This window comes from Saimiri boliviensis, chromosome 19 (genome assembly GCF_048565385.1).
Source record: "Saimiri boliviensis isolate mSaiBol1 chromosome 19, mSaiBol1.pri, whole genome shotgun sequence".
Taxonomy (NCBI): domain Eukaryota; kingdom Metazoa; phylum Chordata; class Mammalia; order Primates; family Cebidae; genus Saimiri; species Saimiri boliviensis.
The window spans coordinates 34,944,695-34,958,203 of NC_133467.1; the positions used below are offsets into that span (position 1 = coordinate 34,944,695).

General features: G+C 47.2%; 1 protein-coding gene and 1 pseudogene across 2 annotated transcripts in view; one reads left to right on the forward strand and one right to left on the reverse strand.

Moving 5' to 3' along the window:
• LOC101040175 (large ribosomal subunit protein P1 pseudogene) overlaps nt 1-4,886 on the forward strand; it is a 16,343-nt pseudogene extending 11,457 nt beyond the window's left edge.
• SYT11 (synaptotagmin 11) overlaps nt 4,307-13,509 on the reverse strand; it is a 28,526-nt gene continuing 19,323 nt past the window's right edge. The window contains exons 3-4 of one of the 2 annotated variants that reach the window (XM_074389876.1): nt 8,920-9,040; nt 4,307-8,345 (exon numbers count right to left, since the gene is read on the reverse strand). In XM_074389876.1, coding sequence (XP_074245977.1) covers nt 8,035-8,345; nt 8,920-9,040 — 432 coding nt within the window. In that variant the 3' untranslated portion in view covers nt 4,307-8,034. Of the gene's footprint in view, nt 8,346-8,916; nt 9,041-13,509 lie in introns of both variants that reach the window. The other variant, XM_074389875.1, reaches the window with a different exon arrangement.

Genomic DNA, 13,509 nt, shown 5'->3' on the forward strand with positions numbered 1-13,509 from the left:
AAAAATTAGCCTAGCGTGGTGGCATGTACCTGTAATCCCAGCTACTCGAGAGGCTGAGACATGAGAATCGCTTGAACCTGGGAGGCGGAGGTTGCAGTGAGCTGAGATTGTGCCATTGCACTCCAGCCTGAGCGACAGAGCGAGACTCCGTCTCAGAAAAAAAAATAAATAAATAAAAAGAAAGGCTCTGAGCCCGGTTCTGATTGGGCCTGCTTAGGTCACCTGCCTGTGCCTGCACCTGCGCCAGGCATTGTGGCCAGGAGGACACTATGCTTTGTTAGCCAGGCCTCAGTGTTGTTGTTTTTTATTTTCTGAGATGGGGTTTCACTCTTGTTGCCCAAGCTGGACTGCAATGGTGTGATCTTGGCTCACTGCAACCTTCGCCTCCTGGCTTCAAGAGATTCTCCTGCCTCAGCCTCCTGAGTAGCTGGAATTACAGACATCCACCACCACACCCAGCTAATTTTGTATTTTTTTAGTAGGACAGGGTTTCACCAAGTTGGTCAGGCTGGTCTCAAACTCCTGACCTCAGGTGATCCACCCCATCAGCCTCCCAAAGTGCTGGGATTACAGGCGTCAGCCACCGTGCCTGGCCCAGGCCTGTCTTTAATCCCTGGACCACATGAACTGAAACTGACACAGTGAGATCCACAAAGGAAATTTGGGGTCTGATGCTGAAATTTGGCAGTCTAGATGCTGGGAAGACAAACCAAAATTACCCCCTGAACTTTAATAAAATCCCAAGAGGTTGAGTGCAGTGACTCACACCTGTATTCCCAGCACTTTGGGAGGCCTAGACAGGTGGATCACCAGAGGTCAGGAATTCGAGACCAGCCTGGTCAACAGGGTGAAACCCCATCTCTACTAAAAATACAAAATTAGCTGGGTGTGGTGGCACACACCTGTAATCCCAGCTACTTGGGAGGCTGAGGCAGGGGAATCACTTGAACCGTGAGGCAGAGGTTGCAGTGAGCCAAGAGCACACCACTGCACGCCAGCCTGGGCAACAAGAGCAAAAACTCCTCCTCCTCAGCTGCCACCAAGGTGCTTGGTCCTTCCGAGGAAGCCAAGGCCGAGTCGGGGTGAGGCCCTCACTACATCCGGTGACTAGCACAGCGTCCGGCAGCGTTAGCCTCACCCTCACCCTCACCACGGCCTCCGTCTCCGAGCTCGCCTGTGCCTACTCGGCCCTCATTCTGCACGACGATGAGGTGACCATCACGGAGGGTAAGATCAATGCCCTCATTAAAGCAGCCGGTGTAAATGTTGAACCTTTTAGGCCTGGCTTGTTTGCAAAGGCCCTGGCACATGTCAACATTGGGAGCCTCATCTGCAATGCAGGGGCCGGTGGACCTGCTCCAGCAGCTGGTGCTGCACCCACGGGAGGTCCTGCCCCCTCCACCGCTGCTGTTCCAGTTCAGGAGAAGAAAGTGGAAGCAAAGAAAGAAGAATCTGAGGAGTCTGATGATGACGTGGATTTTGGTCTTTTTGACTAAGCCTCTTTCATAATGTGTTCAATAAAAAGCTGAACTTAAAAACAAAAAACTGCTTCTTAAAAAAAAAAGCATCACCCATTTTTTTTTCCTTTTTTTTTTTTTTTTTGAGACGGAGTTTCACTTCTGTTACCCAGGCTGGAGTGCAATGGCGCGATCTCGGCTCACTGCAACCTCCGCCTCCTGGGTTCAAGCAATTCTCCTGCCTCAGCCTCCTGAGCAGCTGGGATTACAGGCACGCGCCACCATGCCCGGCTAATTTTTTTGTATTTTTAGTAGAGACGGGGTTTCACCATGTTGACCAGGATGGTCTCGATCTCTTGACCTCGTGATCCATCCGCCTCGGCCTCCCAAAGTGCTGGGATTACAGGCGTGAGCCACCGCGCCTGGCCAGCATCATCCGTTTTCTACTGACCTTTTGATTACATAAGCAATTAATTCACACAATTTTTTTTTTTTTTTTTTTTTTTAGAAAAACACTGTTCTCTCTCTTTTTTTTTAATTGTTTTTTTGGGGAACAGGTGGTATTTGGTTACATGGATAAGTTATTTAGTGGTGATTTCTGAGATTTTGGTGCACCCATCACCCGAGCAGTGTACACTGTACCCAGTGGGTAGTCTTTTATCCCTCATCCCCTCCCACCCTTTTCCCTGTGTCCTCCAAAGTCTATTGATCATTTTTTTGTTGTTGTTGTTGAGATGGAGTCTCGCTCTGTTGCCCAGGCTAGAGAGCAGTGGTGCAATCTCAGGTCACTGTAACCTCCACCTCCCTGGTTCAACCAGTTCCCCTGCTTCAGCCTTCCAAGTAGCTGGGATTACAGGCACATGCCACCATGCCTGGCTAATTTTGTTGTTTTTAGCAGAGATGGGGTTTCACCATGTTGGTCAGACTGGTCTCAAACTCTTGACCTCAGGCAATCTGCCCACTTCAGTATCCCAAAGTGCTGAGATCACAGATGTGATCTACCACATCCAGTATGCCTTTGTGTCCTCATAATTGTGAGCCTGGATACACAATTAATCTTATAGACAGGTTCAAAAGCCTATCAGCTTGTGGGAGGAAAAACAGAATTTCTGAAAAGTAAACAAGATTAACCTTTAGTTTCACAGGTGTACTTATCTCCAAACTCACCAAGTTGTATATGTACAAAATGCTCCAATAAAATGATTTTTTAAATTAAAATAGGCCAGACGGCCGGGCGCGGTGGCTCAAGCCTGTAATCCCAGCACTTTGGGAGGCCGAGGCGAGTGGATCACAAGGTCGAGAGATCGAGACCAACCTGGTCAACATGGTGAAACCCCGTCTCTACTAAAAATACAAAAAATTAGCTGGGCATGGTGGCGCGTGCCTATAATCCCAGCTCCTCAGGAGGCTGAGGCAGGAGAATTGCCTGAACCCAGGAGGCGGAGGTTGCGGTGAGCCGAGATCGCGCCATTGCACTCCAGCCTGGGTAACAAGAGCGAAACTCCATCTCAAAAAAAAAAAAAAAAAAAATAGGCCAGACACGGTGGCTCACACCTGTAATCCTAGCACTTTGGGAGGCTGAGGCAGACAGATCACTTGAGGCCAGGAGTCCGAGACCATCTGGCCAATGTGCTAAAACTCTGCCTCTACTGAAAATAGAAAAATTAGCTGGGTGTGGTGGCACGTGCCTGTAGTCCCAGCTACTCAGGAGGCTGAGGCAGGAGAATTGCCTGAACCCAGGAGGCGGAGGTTGCGGTGAGCCGAGATCGCGCCATTGCACTCCAGCCTGGGTAACAAGAGCGAAACTCCGTCTCAAAAAATAAATAAATAAATAAATAAATAATAGTAATAGTAAATGAGGCTGCGTGCAGTGGCTCATGCCTGTAATCCCAGCACTTTGGGAGGTCAAGGTGGGAGGATAATTTGAGGCTGGGAGTTTGAGACCAGACTGGCCAATATGGTGAAACTCCATCTCTACTAAAAATACAAAAATTCGCCAAACTGGTGTCGTGCACCTATAGTTCCAGCTGCTTGGGAGGCTGAGGCATGAGAATCGCTTGCCCAGGAAACGGAGGTTACAGTGACCTGAGATTGAGCCCCTGTACTCCAGCAAGGGTGAGACTCTGCCTCAAAAAAAACCAACCACCCACCAAAAAAAAAAAAGTAAATAAATGAATGAATGAGAGAACAGAATTGGCCAGTCTCAGGATTGCTTTTGTGATAAATATTTCAAATTAAAGGGGCAGATTGATTCTCAGCACTAAAAGCCCCTCTAGTAGGGATGGTCTCAGAAATTACATTTCAAGAGGAAAAAAGAAAGACTAGAACAAACGGCAAACCAACTCACTTGCCAAATGAGAGTATCTAGGATGGGAGCCTGGAATCTGCATTATTATTATTATTTTTTTGAGTCTGAGTTTCACTCTTGTTGCCTAGGCTGGAGTGCAATGGTTCAATCTTGGTTCACTGCAACCTCTGCCTCTTGTGTTTAAGCAATTCTCCTGCCTCAGCTTCCCAAGTAGCTGGGATTACAGGCATGCACCTCCATGCCTGGCTAATTTTTTGTATTTTTAGTAGAGAGGGGGTTTCACCATGTTGGTCAGGCTGGTCTCAAACTCCTGACCTTGTGATCCGCCTGCCTCAGCCTCCCAAAGGGCTGAGATTACAGGCGCGACCCACCATGCCTGGCCGGAATCTGCATTTTTAAACAAGTGCCCTGAGATGATTCTGCATCAAGTGGTCTGGGGACCACGCTTTGGAAAACATGCCCTAGAACATCCTTTTGGAGTCTGAGTGATAACCTCACTGAGAGTCATCCAGCTTCCCAGAGAATCATGCTGACATCACTGTGCCTATTTAATGTGAATCAGTCTTTATTTTGCACTTGCCTGGTGCATTAACAAATTCAACATACAAGATAGCATTACATATTGTAGGTTAGCATTACAGCAGTATGCAATTTCACACAATTCATGTTAGCTTTTTCAGTTTTTTCTTTTTTTTTCAAAATTTGACACAATTAATTTTATTTTTGAGTTTCATTTTTACAAGAGAAGACACAAGGTACAGAAAGACAACCACTTCGGAGAGGGATCATGGCGAGGGCAATGTCACTGTCATGGCCATAGTACAAGTCTTCTGAGAAAAGGGACCTGCGTTATTCCCTCTCCTGAGCAAGCGGCCCCTGTCCCACAAACCAGTTCTATCTGTTTTCACATCTAGAGCACTGTCCATAAACATGCCCATCTTGGCTGTGCTCCAGTGAGATGAACCCAAAGAAGGAATAACTCATTAAGGGACCTTGGTTATTAAGAAAAATTCTTGTCTTCCCAAAGGAATCAAGATATCTGCAGAAAAGGAGCGACTCTTGGAAAATCAGAAGTGACCATTCCCTAACCTGTTCCTGACCACGAATGCCTTGTGCAAAAATTAAGATGTGACTCTCTTGTCTTTCTTTCAACTGACTCTCAGGAGGACGCATTCCTCCTCCACTCTTTATCAGCTAGCTCTGGAAAGAACAGATGTGAAAACCAAAGTCAGCTAAGAAACTTTGGGACAGCAAAGTCAAGGGCAGGATGGATCAGGCCTGAGGTAGGAGGGAGGAGCCCTGTACTGTCCACCTCTTTGCCTTTTTCTGGCAAAGACACCGAGGGAGTTCCTAGGCTACAGAACTACTGGTTCCTCCCCTGTCACCTCAGCACCCACTGCTCAGTAGACCCAAAGAATGCAAGGAATAAAGCTACAAGGAAATGGGAAGAGAGAGGAGTGGGGTGAGGCTGTTTTCCCAGACGTTTGTCAGGAGGAGCTACAGAGGCACACACAGCAGGGCAAAGACCAGACTATCTCCACCTGTTGTCTTGCATTGTTTCTGGGAAGGAAACAAAAGCAGGTTTGCTCAGCGATTTCTGATCTTTAGACATTAAGGCGATGAAGAGGAACCATTAAAATTTTTCCTAATGGGGCTTCAGAATGCTCCTGTCAGATTTACATTAAACTATCTCAAAATGCATTTTTAGAAAACAAAAATTATTTTCTTCTACTTATGATACAGTATGTACATTTCGTGGGGCATAGGACAGAGACTAGTGGTGTGACCCCAGCTGATGGTGAAATAGTGAGTCAGATTCTGGGGGATGGGGGTTGGCAGGGACAAGAACAGAGAGTAGGCTTTGTGACTGCTCAGAGTTGCTCTGCATTGTCAAGAACACGGGCTGAAACCAAACAAAAGGATTCGGGGGAGCAGAGTGGTTTTAAATCCACAAAAGCTAAGGGAACACTGAGAGCAAAGTCACCCCCACCTCCAACAGAGACTCAGCTTTTTGACGCCCTTCGCCAAAGCAAGCTTCAAAGGGATGTTCGTGTGTGGAAGTGGGTACTTCAATCTCAACTCATCTTTCCCGCCCTGGATCAAGCTGTTAAGTAACCGCTTGACTGAGTTCCTCCTCAGATGGGCAAAAATACCTACTGCCTATCTAAGTTTAGCTATCTTAGTTTATTTTAACTAATCAATTTTTGAGACAGGGTCTCACTCTGTTACCCAGGCCAGGGTGCAGTGGTATGATGATCATGGCTCACTGCAGCCTCTACCTCTGAGCTCAAGTGATCCTCCCACCTCAGCCTCCTGAGTAGCTGGGACCACAGGCACGCACCACCACACCTAGCTATTTTTTTTGTAATTTTGGTAGAGATGGGATTTTGCCATGTAGCCCAGGCTGGTCTTGAACTCCCGGGTTCAGCCTTCCAAAGTGCTGGGATTACAGGCCTAAGCCACTGTACCCGGCCCCAAGTTTACCTATTATGGAGTCTCTGCGATCTGCAAAGTCTCAACATTAGAGACACAGCTGCAGTAGGAGTAAGAAGACTTGAATTTAATCCCAGAAAGATGCCGAATCTCTCTCAACCTCTATTGCCCAGTGGTAGAAGAACTGCACCCTGTAGTACCCCCATCCTCTACCATGTGGCGAGACATAAATCCCAAGAACGGTGCAGCTTGTCTTGAGGAAAAGAATGCTCTGAAAAAATCCAACTTATCTTCATTCACTCAGTCACACTGTTTTTTTTGTTTGTTTGTTTGTTTGTTTTTTAAGAGCTAAATTTTTATTCAAAAATTTAAGGAGAAAGAATCATTTCTGAGGGCCCCTGTTTTATGAAGCAAAACTAACCTCATAACATCGAAGCTATTTGAGAAGACGCTAAAGCATCTCTATGGTCAGCATTTCTGGAAAAACAAAGGCCAGCGTTAATTCTTCAAACCTCTGATGACTTCCAACCCATCAACCAAGAAATGGCTGTCACTAAAGTAGATGGCTGCAAAGGGGAACAGCAGTCTTCACTTGTCCCCTCTCCTTGCCCTTTTACCTGAAAACAGCTTTTAGGATCAGCTGGATGTGTTCACTGGTGCTATCCTATACCTGAATTTGAAGTCTCCAAAGCTCCTTTTAGAGAAGTCATCAAGTCTGGTAAGAGTCCAAGATCTGATGTATCGGATGCATAAGCCTGATGTATTCTCTGTGCTTCAGTTAGGTCTGTTAGTTAATTATAGACTGCCCTCTACTACGTCATAGCAGAAGGGCTGACAGCAAAAATACCCCATTTCTCAATTCCTCTTTCTCCTGGAAACCTTGCCTCATTCACTCCATCTTTGTTTCTTGGCTTATTACAGACCTCTAGACCTTGAGCCCAGTCAAAGAGCAGAGATGTAAGAGGTAATAAAAACAAAAGATCGCAATGATGAAAACACGAGGTTTTATAAGAGCGAAAATTTTCTTCTTCAGAGGTGGGGAGTGGGGGAAATTCTCCAGAGAAGCCCAGTTAAAAAAAAAAAAAAGCCAATTTCAGGTAATCAGCAAATACAATTCGGCACAAAACACAATTTCCATGGATTAAAATCTGCAACTAGATATTGGCAGTTAGGCTTATTTCTTCAGTTTGTATTAGACATGCAAGTATATGGTTACATTGTTATATATAGATCTCTGTAGGGGTCTTTCCCTTTCTTTTGTCCCCATTAAAAAAGAAAAGAGGCCAGATGCGGTGGCTCACACCTGTAATCCCAGTCCTCTGGGAGGCTGAGGCAGGTGGAGCACCTGAGGTCTGGAGTTCAAGACTAGCCTGGCCAACATGATGAAAACCCATCTCTACTAAAAATACAAAAAATTAGCCAGGTGTGGTGTCGGGTGCCTGTAGTCCCAGCTACTTGGGAGGCTGAGGCAGGAGAATCACTTGAACCCAGGAGGTGGAGGTTGCAGTGAGCCAAGATTGCGCCATTGCACTCCAGCCTGGGCAACAAGAGTGAAACTCCATCTCAAAAGAAAGAAAGAAAGAAAGAAAGAAACAAAGAAAGAAATTCTGGTGCCTTATGCCTTGCAAAGGAGAAATAGCCATCATTGCTAAGAACCGATCTGCAGCTGTGGTCATGTAGGGTGTTCTTTGTGGACTGTGTTTTGTAAGAAATTTTCTTCTACAACTAAAATGAGGTTTTTGAGTCCACTTCTCTGTCATCTCTTTCCCCACCTCATCCCTCCCCAGCCTAGCCCCGGGGGGGTAGGGGGGCCGGTTAGAGGAGAGAAGAACAGGATTAGTACTCGCTCAGACTGTGCCACTTGGCCACGGGCTTGCGGGGGCTCTCGCAGACCTCTCTCCAGTGTTCAGCACCGCTGGCCGTGACACTGTGTGCCCCCAGGATCAGCCTCCCCACCACCTCGTTCTTCGTAGTGCGATCGAAGTCGATGACGAGGAACTCGATGCTGATATCAGGCAGGAGGTCAGTGGGGATGTCATAGATGAAAGATTCATTGAAGACAGGGTTCAAAGTGCACTTCTTCACGTGGGTTTTCTTCTTGGCAATGCGCTTTCTGCCGTAGTAGACGTTCACCTTGACATAAGGATCTGGTGCCCCCAAAGAGATAAGAAAAAGGGAGAGAGGCCTATGACACAGTCCTCCCTTAGATAACGGTAATTTCATGTTGGAAAGGGGGAGCTCTGTTGTGCATATCTTTTGATGACCACCCAGTGTGTTCTTCAGAGATTGCACAATAACACACACTGACTGTATGTGAGTCTGCCTGCCTGGACGAGAGGCCAAGAAAACCCAACAAGAATAGAACAGACCAACTTTCTCAAGTCAGATCTGAAGACATCCCATGGTACCAAGAGTATTTTAAAGGGCACAGAGATAAATGCCTGAAGCCTTTTTGAGAAGTTTCACTTAGCGCCTGGCATGCATATTATTTAGGATACCTTCCCAAACGTAAAGACCCCATTTGTTCAACTGAAGAAACTTCCCAGCTAGGAAATCTACCGGACGTGGACATTCATCAGGACGAGAATGTCGACAGAAAGAGGAGCAGATTAAAAGTAAAAGAGGTGAGGATCTTGAAGTGTGGAGGTCTATCTGGGTCACAGGCAACGCGTGGGGGGTGGTTCAGACAGTAAGAAATAGGTTGAAGTAAATAGCTGCTACCTGAGAGACCGGTGATATCCATCTTCGGCAAGTGTCTGGCTTTGAGGACCACCACTGTCATTCTCTGTGCCACAGGCTGATATGACAGAGACACCTGGAGCTCCCCTCTGCTGATGCACTTCTGTGAGGAAGAAATGGCAGGTGAGAATCCTGGCAGAGGGTGCGGGGCAGAGCACAGAAAGCGTGCAGAGCAGTGGGAAGAGAGTCTGGGGGCGGACAAGTGCAGGGATGAGAAATCTGTTGGAAAGATGCTCATCGCCCGGAAAGGTGTTATGATTTTATTTAACAAGGAGGGAGAAAGGAAACATTATAACCATGATTCTGATGTTAAACAATTTGCATGGAGAGCCAGCACAGCCTTGGATTTATGAGCATGACCTCTAGACCCAGTCTAACCTGGACTCAAATCCTATTTCTTTTTTCTTTTTTTTTTTTTTGAGAAAGGGTCTCACTCTGTTGCCCAGGATGGAGTTCAGTGGCGTGATCTTGGCTCACTGCAGCCTCCGTCTCCCGGGCTCTAGCAATCCGCCCACCTCAGCCTCCCAAGTAGCTGCGACTAATTTTTTTTTTTTTTCTATAGAGAGAGTCTCACTATGTAACCCAGGCTGATTTTGAATTCCTGGTCTCAAGTGAATCTCCCACCTCAGCCTCCCAAAATGCTGGGATTATAGGCATGAACCTCTGTGCCCAGTGCTATTTCTTATCTGTGACCTTGGACAAGTATTCAACATCTCTGTACTTCAGTTTCCTTATTTATAAAATGAGGGTGAAAGGTAGTACCTACCACACAGCATTATTAGGATGATTACGTTAAAATTTGTAAACTGCAATGGTGCCCAGCACATAGCGTGCACTACAGAAGTCCATTCTCTCATTTGGGTCTTATCCTTTAAAAAGTTCTGAAGACTGTACGGTGGGAGGTAGGAAAACTGGGTTTGACTTTTAACCTTGACGCTTACTCACCACGTGGCCTTAGGCAAGTCCCTGAACTTTCTGGAGCCTGCTCCTCCATTTCACAAGGTGAATATCCACACCTGCTTTGCCCACCCCGATGTACACTCCAGTGTATCTTCTCCAGCCAAGTCAGCTTCCTCCCCAGAGCCCTGATCTTTGTTTCTCCATCTTTTTTTTTTCTTTGTTTTATTGTTTTTTCTTTTTTTTTTTTTTTTTTTTTTTTTTGAGACGGAGTTTCGCTCTTGTTACCCAGGCTGGAGTGCAATGGCGCGATCTCGGCTCACCGCAACCTCCGCCTCCTGGGTTCAGGCAATTCTCCTGCCTCAGCCTCCTGAGGAGCTGGGATTACAGGCACACGCCACCATGCCCAGCTGATTTTTTGTATTTTTAGTAGAGACGGGGTTTCACCATGTCGACCAGGATGGTCTCGAACTCTCGACCTCGTGATCCACCCGCCTCGGCCTCCCAAAGTGCTGGGATTACAGGCTTGAGCCACCGCGCCCGGCTCTTGTTTCTCCATCTTTAAATGTGATGCTAGAATCCATTTTGAGCTTGGGAAAAACCTCTAGTCCTCCAAAAACACTTTTTGTTTGTCTGTTTTGAGACAGAGTCTTGCTCTTGTCGCCCAGGCTGGAGTGCCGGGTGCAATCTCGGCTCACTGCAACCTCCACCTCCTTCGTTCAAACAAATCTTCTGCCTCAGCCTCCCAAGTAGCTGGGATTACAGGTGCCTGCCACCATACCCGGATCATTTTTGTATTCTTGGTAGAGCTAGGGTTTCACCATGTTGGCCAGGCTGGTCTCAAACTCCTGACCTCAAGTGATTCGCCCGCCTTGGCCTCCCAAAGTGCTGGGATTGCAGGCGTGAACCACTGCCCCCAGCTCCTCCAAGAACATTTTAAAGAACATTTGCATAGGCACTGCATGCCAGGTGTGGAGGATCCAGAGCTGACAGGACTCAGCTGTTGCTCCCAAGGAGCTTATCACTCGGTAGAAGAGACAAAGAAGTAAATAAACGTGTACGGGACTTGTCAGAAAAATGAGAAGCCTGTCTAAGTGCTCTGGGCACCTAGAGCTGGGAGATTCAGGGAAGGCTTCGACAACTGATGCCTGGACTGAGTTGATGGGGGTATAAAACCATGAAGCAATGGGCAGAGAGATAATCAGGTCAGGCAGATTGACAGGAATGGCTGTTACAAAGGAGTCGGGCCTGAAAAGGTAAGCTGTGTTCAGAGAATGGTTGAGGGGTGAATATGCCTGAACTGGGGGTGGCTGACAGGAAGGACCGGTCAGGAACCGGGAAAGGTGGGCAAAGTGAGGGAAATAGCTGTTGGGGCACTATCAAAGAGCAGACTCAGCAGCACCCATATAAGAGGAGGGCAGTGAGTACAGGAGTGGCAAAGCTGTCATCTTTTTTTTTTTTTTTTTTTTTTTGAGACGGAGTTTTGCTCTTGTTACCCAGGCTGGAGTGCAATGGCGCGATCTTGGCTCACCGCAACCTCCGCCTCCTGGGTTCAAGCAATTCTCCTACCTCAGCCTCCCGAGTAGCTGGGACTATAGGCTGTGCCACCATGCCCAGCTAATTTTTGTATTTTTAGTAGAGACGGGATTTCACCATGTTGACCAGAATGGTCTCGATCTCTTGACCTCGTGATCCACCCGCCTCAGCCTCTCAAAGTGCTGGGATTATAGGCATTTTTTTTTTTTTTTTTTTGAGTCAGGGTCTCACTCCGTTGCCCAGGCTGAAGGGCAGTGCTGAGATCTCTTGGCTTTCTGCAACTTCTACCTCCTGGGCTCAGGAGATCCTCCCACCTGAGCCTCCTGAGCAGCTGGGACTACAGGTGTGCACCACCATGCGCAGCTGAATGTTGTATTTGTTGTAAAGATAGGGTTTCACTAGGTTGCCCAGGCTGGTCTCAGATTCCTGGGCTCAAGCAATCTACTCACCTTGGCCTCCCAAATTGCTGGGATTACAGCCGTAAGCCACCACGCCTGGCCAGTTGTCATCATTTTATTAAAATGATTATTATTTTGGAGAAGCTGGAGAATGAACTAAAGTCGAGAAAGACCGACATCAGAAAGCTCCGTTAAGAGGCAGCTGCAGGCTGGGCATGGTAGCTCATGTCTATCATCTCAGCGCTTTTGGCAGGCTGAGGTGGGTAGATTGCTGGAGCCCAGGACTTTGAGATCAGCCTGGGGGACATGGTGAGACCCCATCGCTGCAAACATTAGCTGGGTGCAGTGGTGGGTGCCTATAGTCCCAGCTACTTGAGAGGATTGATTGAGCCCAGGAGGTCGAGGCTGTAGCGAGCTGTGATTGAGCCACTGCACTCCAGCCTGGGACACAGAGCGAGACCCTGTCAAAAAGAGGCTGCTGCTACGGGCTACAGAAGAGGTGATGGGGACTGGAGCTAGGGCTATGGCAGAGGAGATGGACATGGAGGTGAAATATGTCTCAGGAAGAACTGTCAGGGTTTTTTAGGTTTGGGCAGTTAATTGGCTGTGAAGCGTGGGGAAGAGGGAGGAAAGGGTGGACTCTTTCTTGTGTTCTTAGCTTTAGAAAGTGGGGATGAGGTGGGCTGAGCGTGATGGCTCAGGCCTGTAATCCCAGCACTTTGGGAGGCGGAGGCAGGTGGATTACAAGGTCAGGAGTTTGAGACCAGCCTGGTCAGTATGGTAAAACCTCCGTCTCTACTAAAAATACAAAAAAAGAATTAGCCAGGCATGGTGGCACATGCCTGTAATCCCAGCTACTCAGGAGGCTGAGGCAGGAGAATTGCTTGAACCCGGGAGGCGTAGGTTGCAGTGAGCCAAGATTATGCCGCTGCACTCCAGCCTGGACAACAGAGCAAGACTCTGTCTCAAAAACAAAAAAAGAAAGAAAGTGGGGATGAGACTGGCATAAAGAAAACAAAAGGAGGTGTTTTTTTTTTTGAGATGGAGTTCCGTTCTTGTTACAGGCTGGAGTGCAATGGCGCGATCCCGGCTCACCGCAACCTCTGCCTCCTGGGTTCAGGCAATTCTGCCTCAGCCTCCTGCGTGGTTGGGATTATAGGCACCATGCCCAGCTAATTTTTTGTATTTTTAGTAGAGACGGGTTTTCACCTTGTTGACCGGGATGGCCATGATCACTTGACCTCATGACCCACTCGCCTCCACCTCCCAAAGTGCTGGGATTACAGGTGTGAGCCACTGTGCCTGGCAACATAATAAGTTAAATTTGGAAAAAATCATCCCCCCCAGTATCACCTTTATTCCTTGTATTCTTCAGAGCCCCAAAGAAATGTCATCTACTCTAGGAATTCTTAAATTGATCAAAAATAGACTGTGCTCATCATCAACCTTATATACACCACACACCCACAAAAATGACTTATTAGGCACTTCTTAAGTGCCAGGCACTCTGCTAGAAGCTAGGGCTGAAAAGATGGGTACTGAGGAATCCTACCCTTAAAAAGCTCCCAGGCTAGATCACTATCTGCTCAGGTATGTCTGGTGCAGAAAAGAACAGCAACAAATATGTTAATTAACTCATCAATAAAAAACAAGAAACAAGCCTAATAATTTGTGCTTCGATTGTAGCCCTTAAGTCATCTCAAGGAATGAAACTGTGATATTTCATGATTTTAAAAATTTC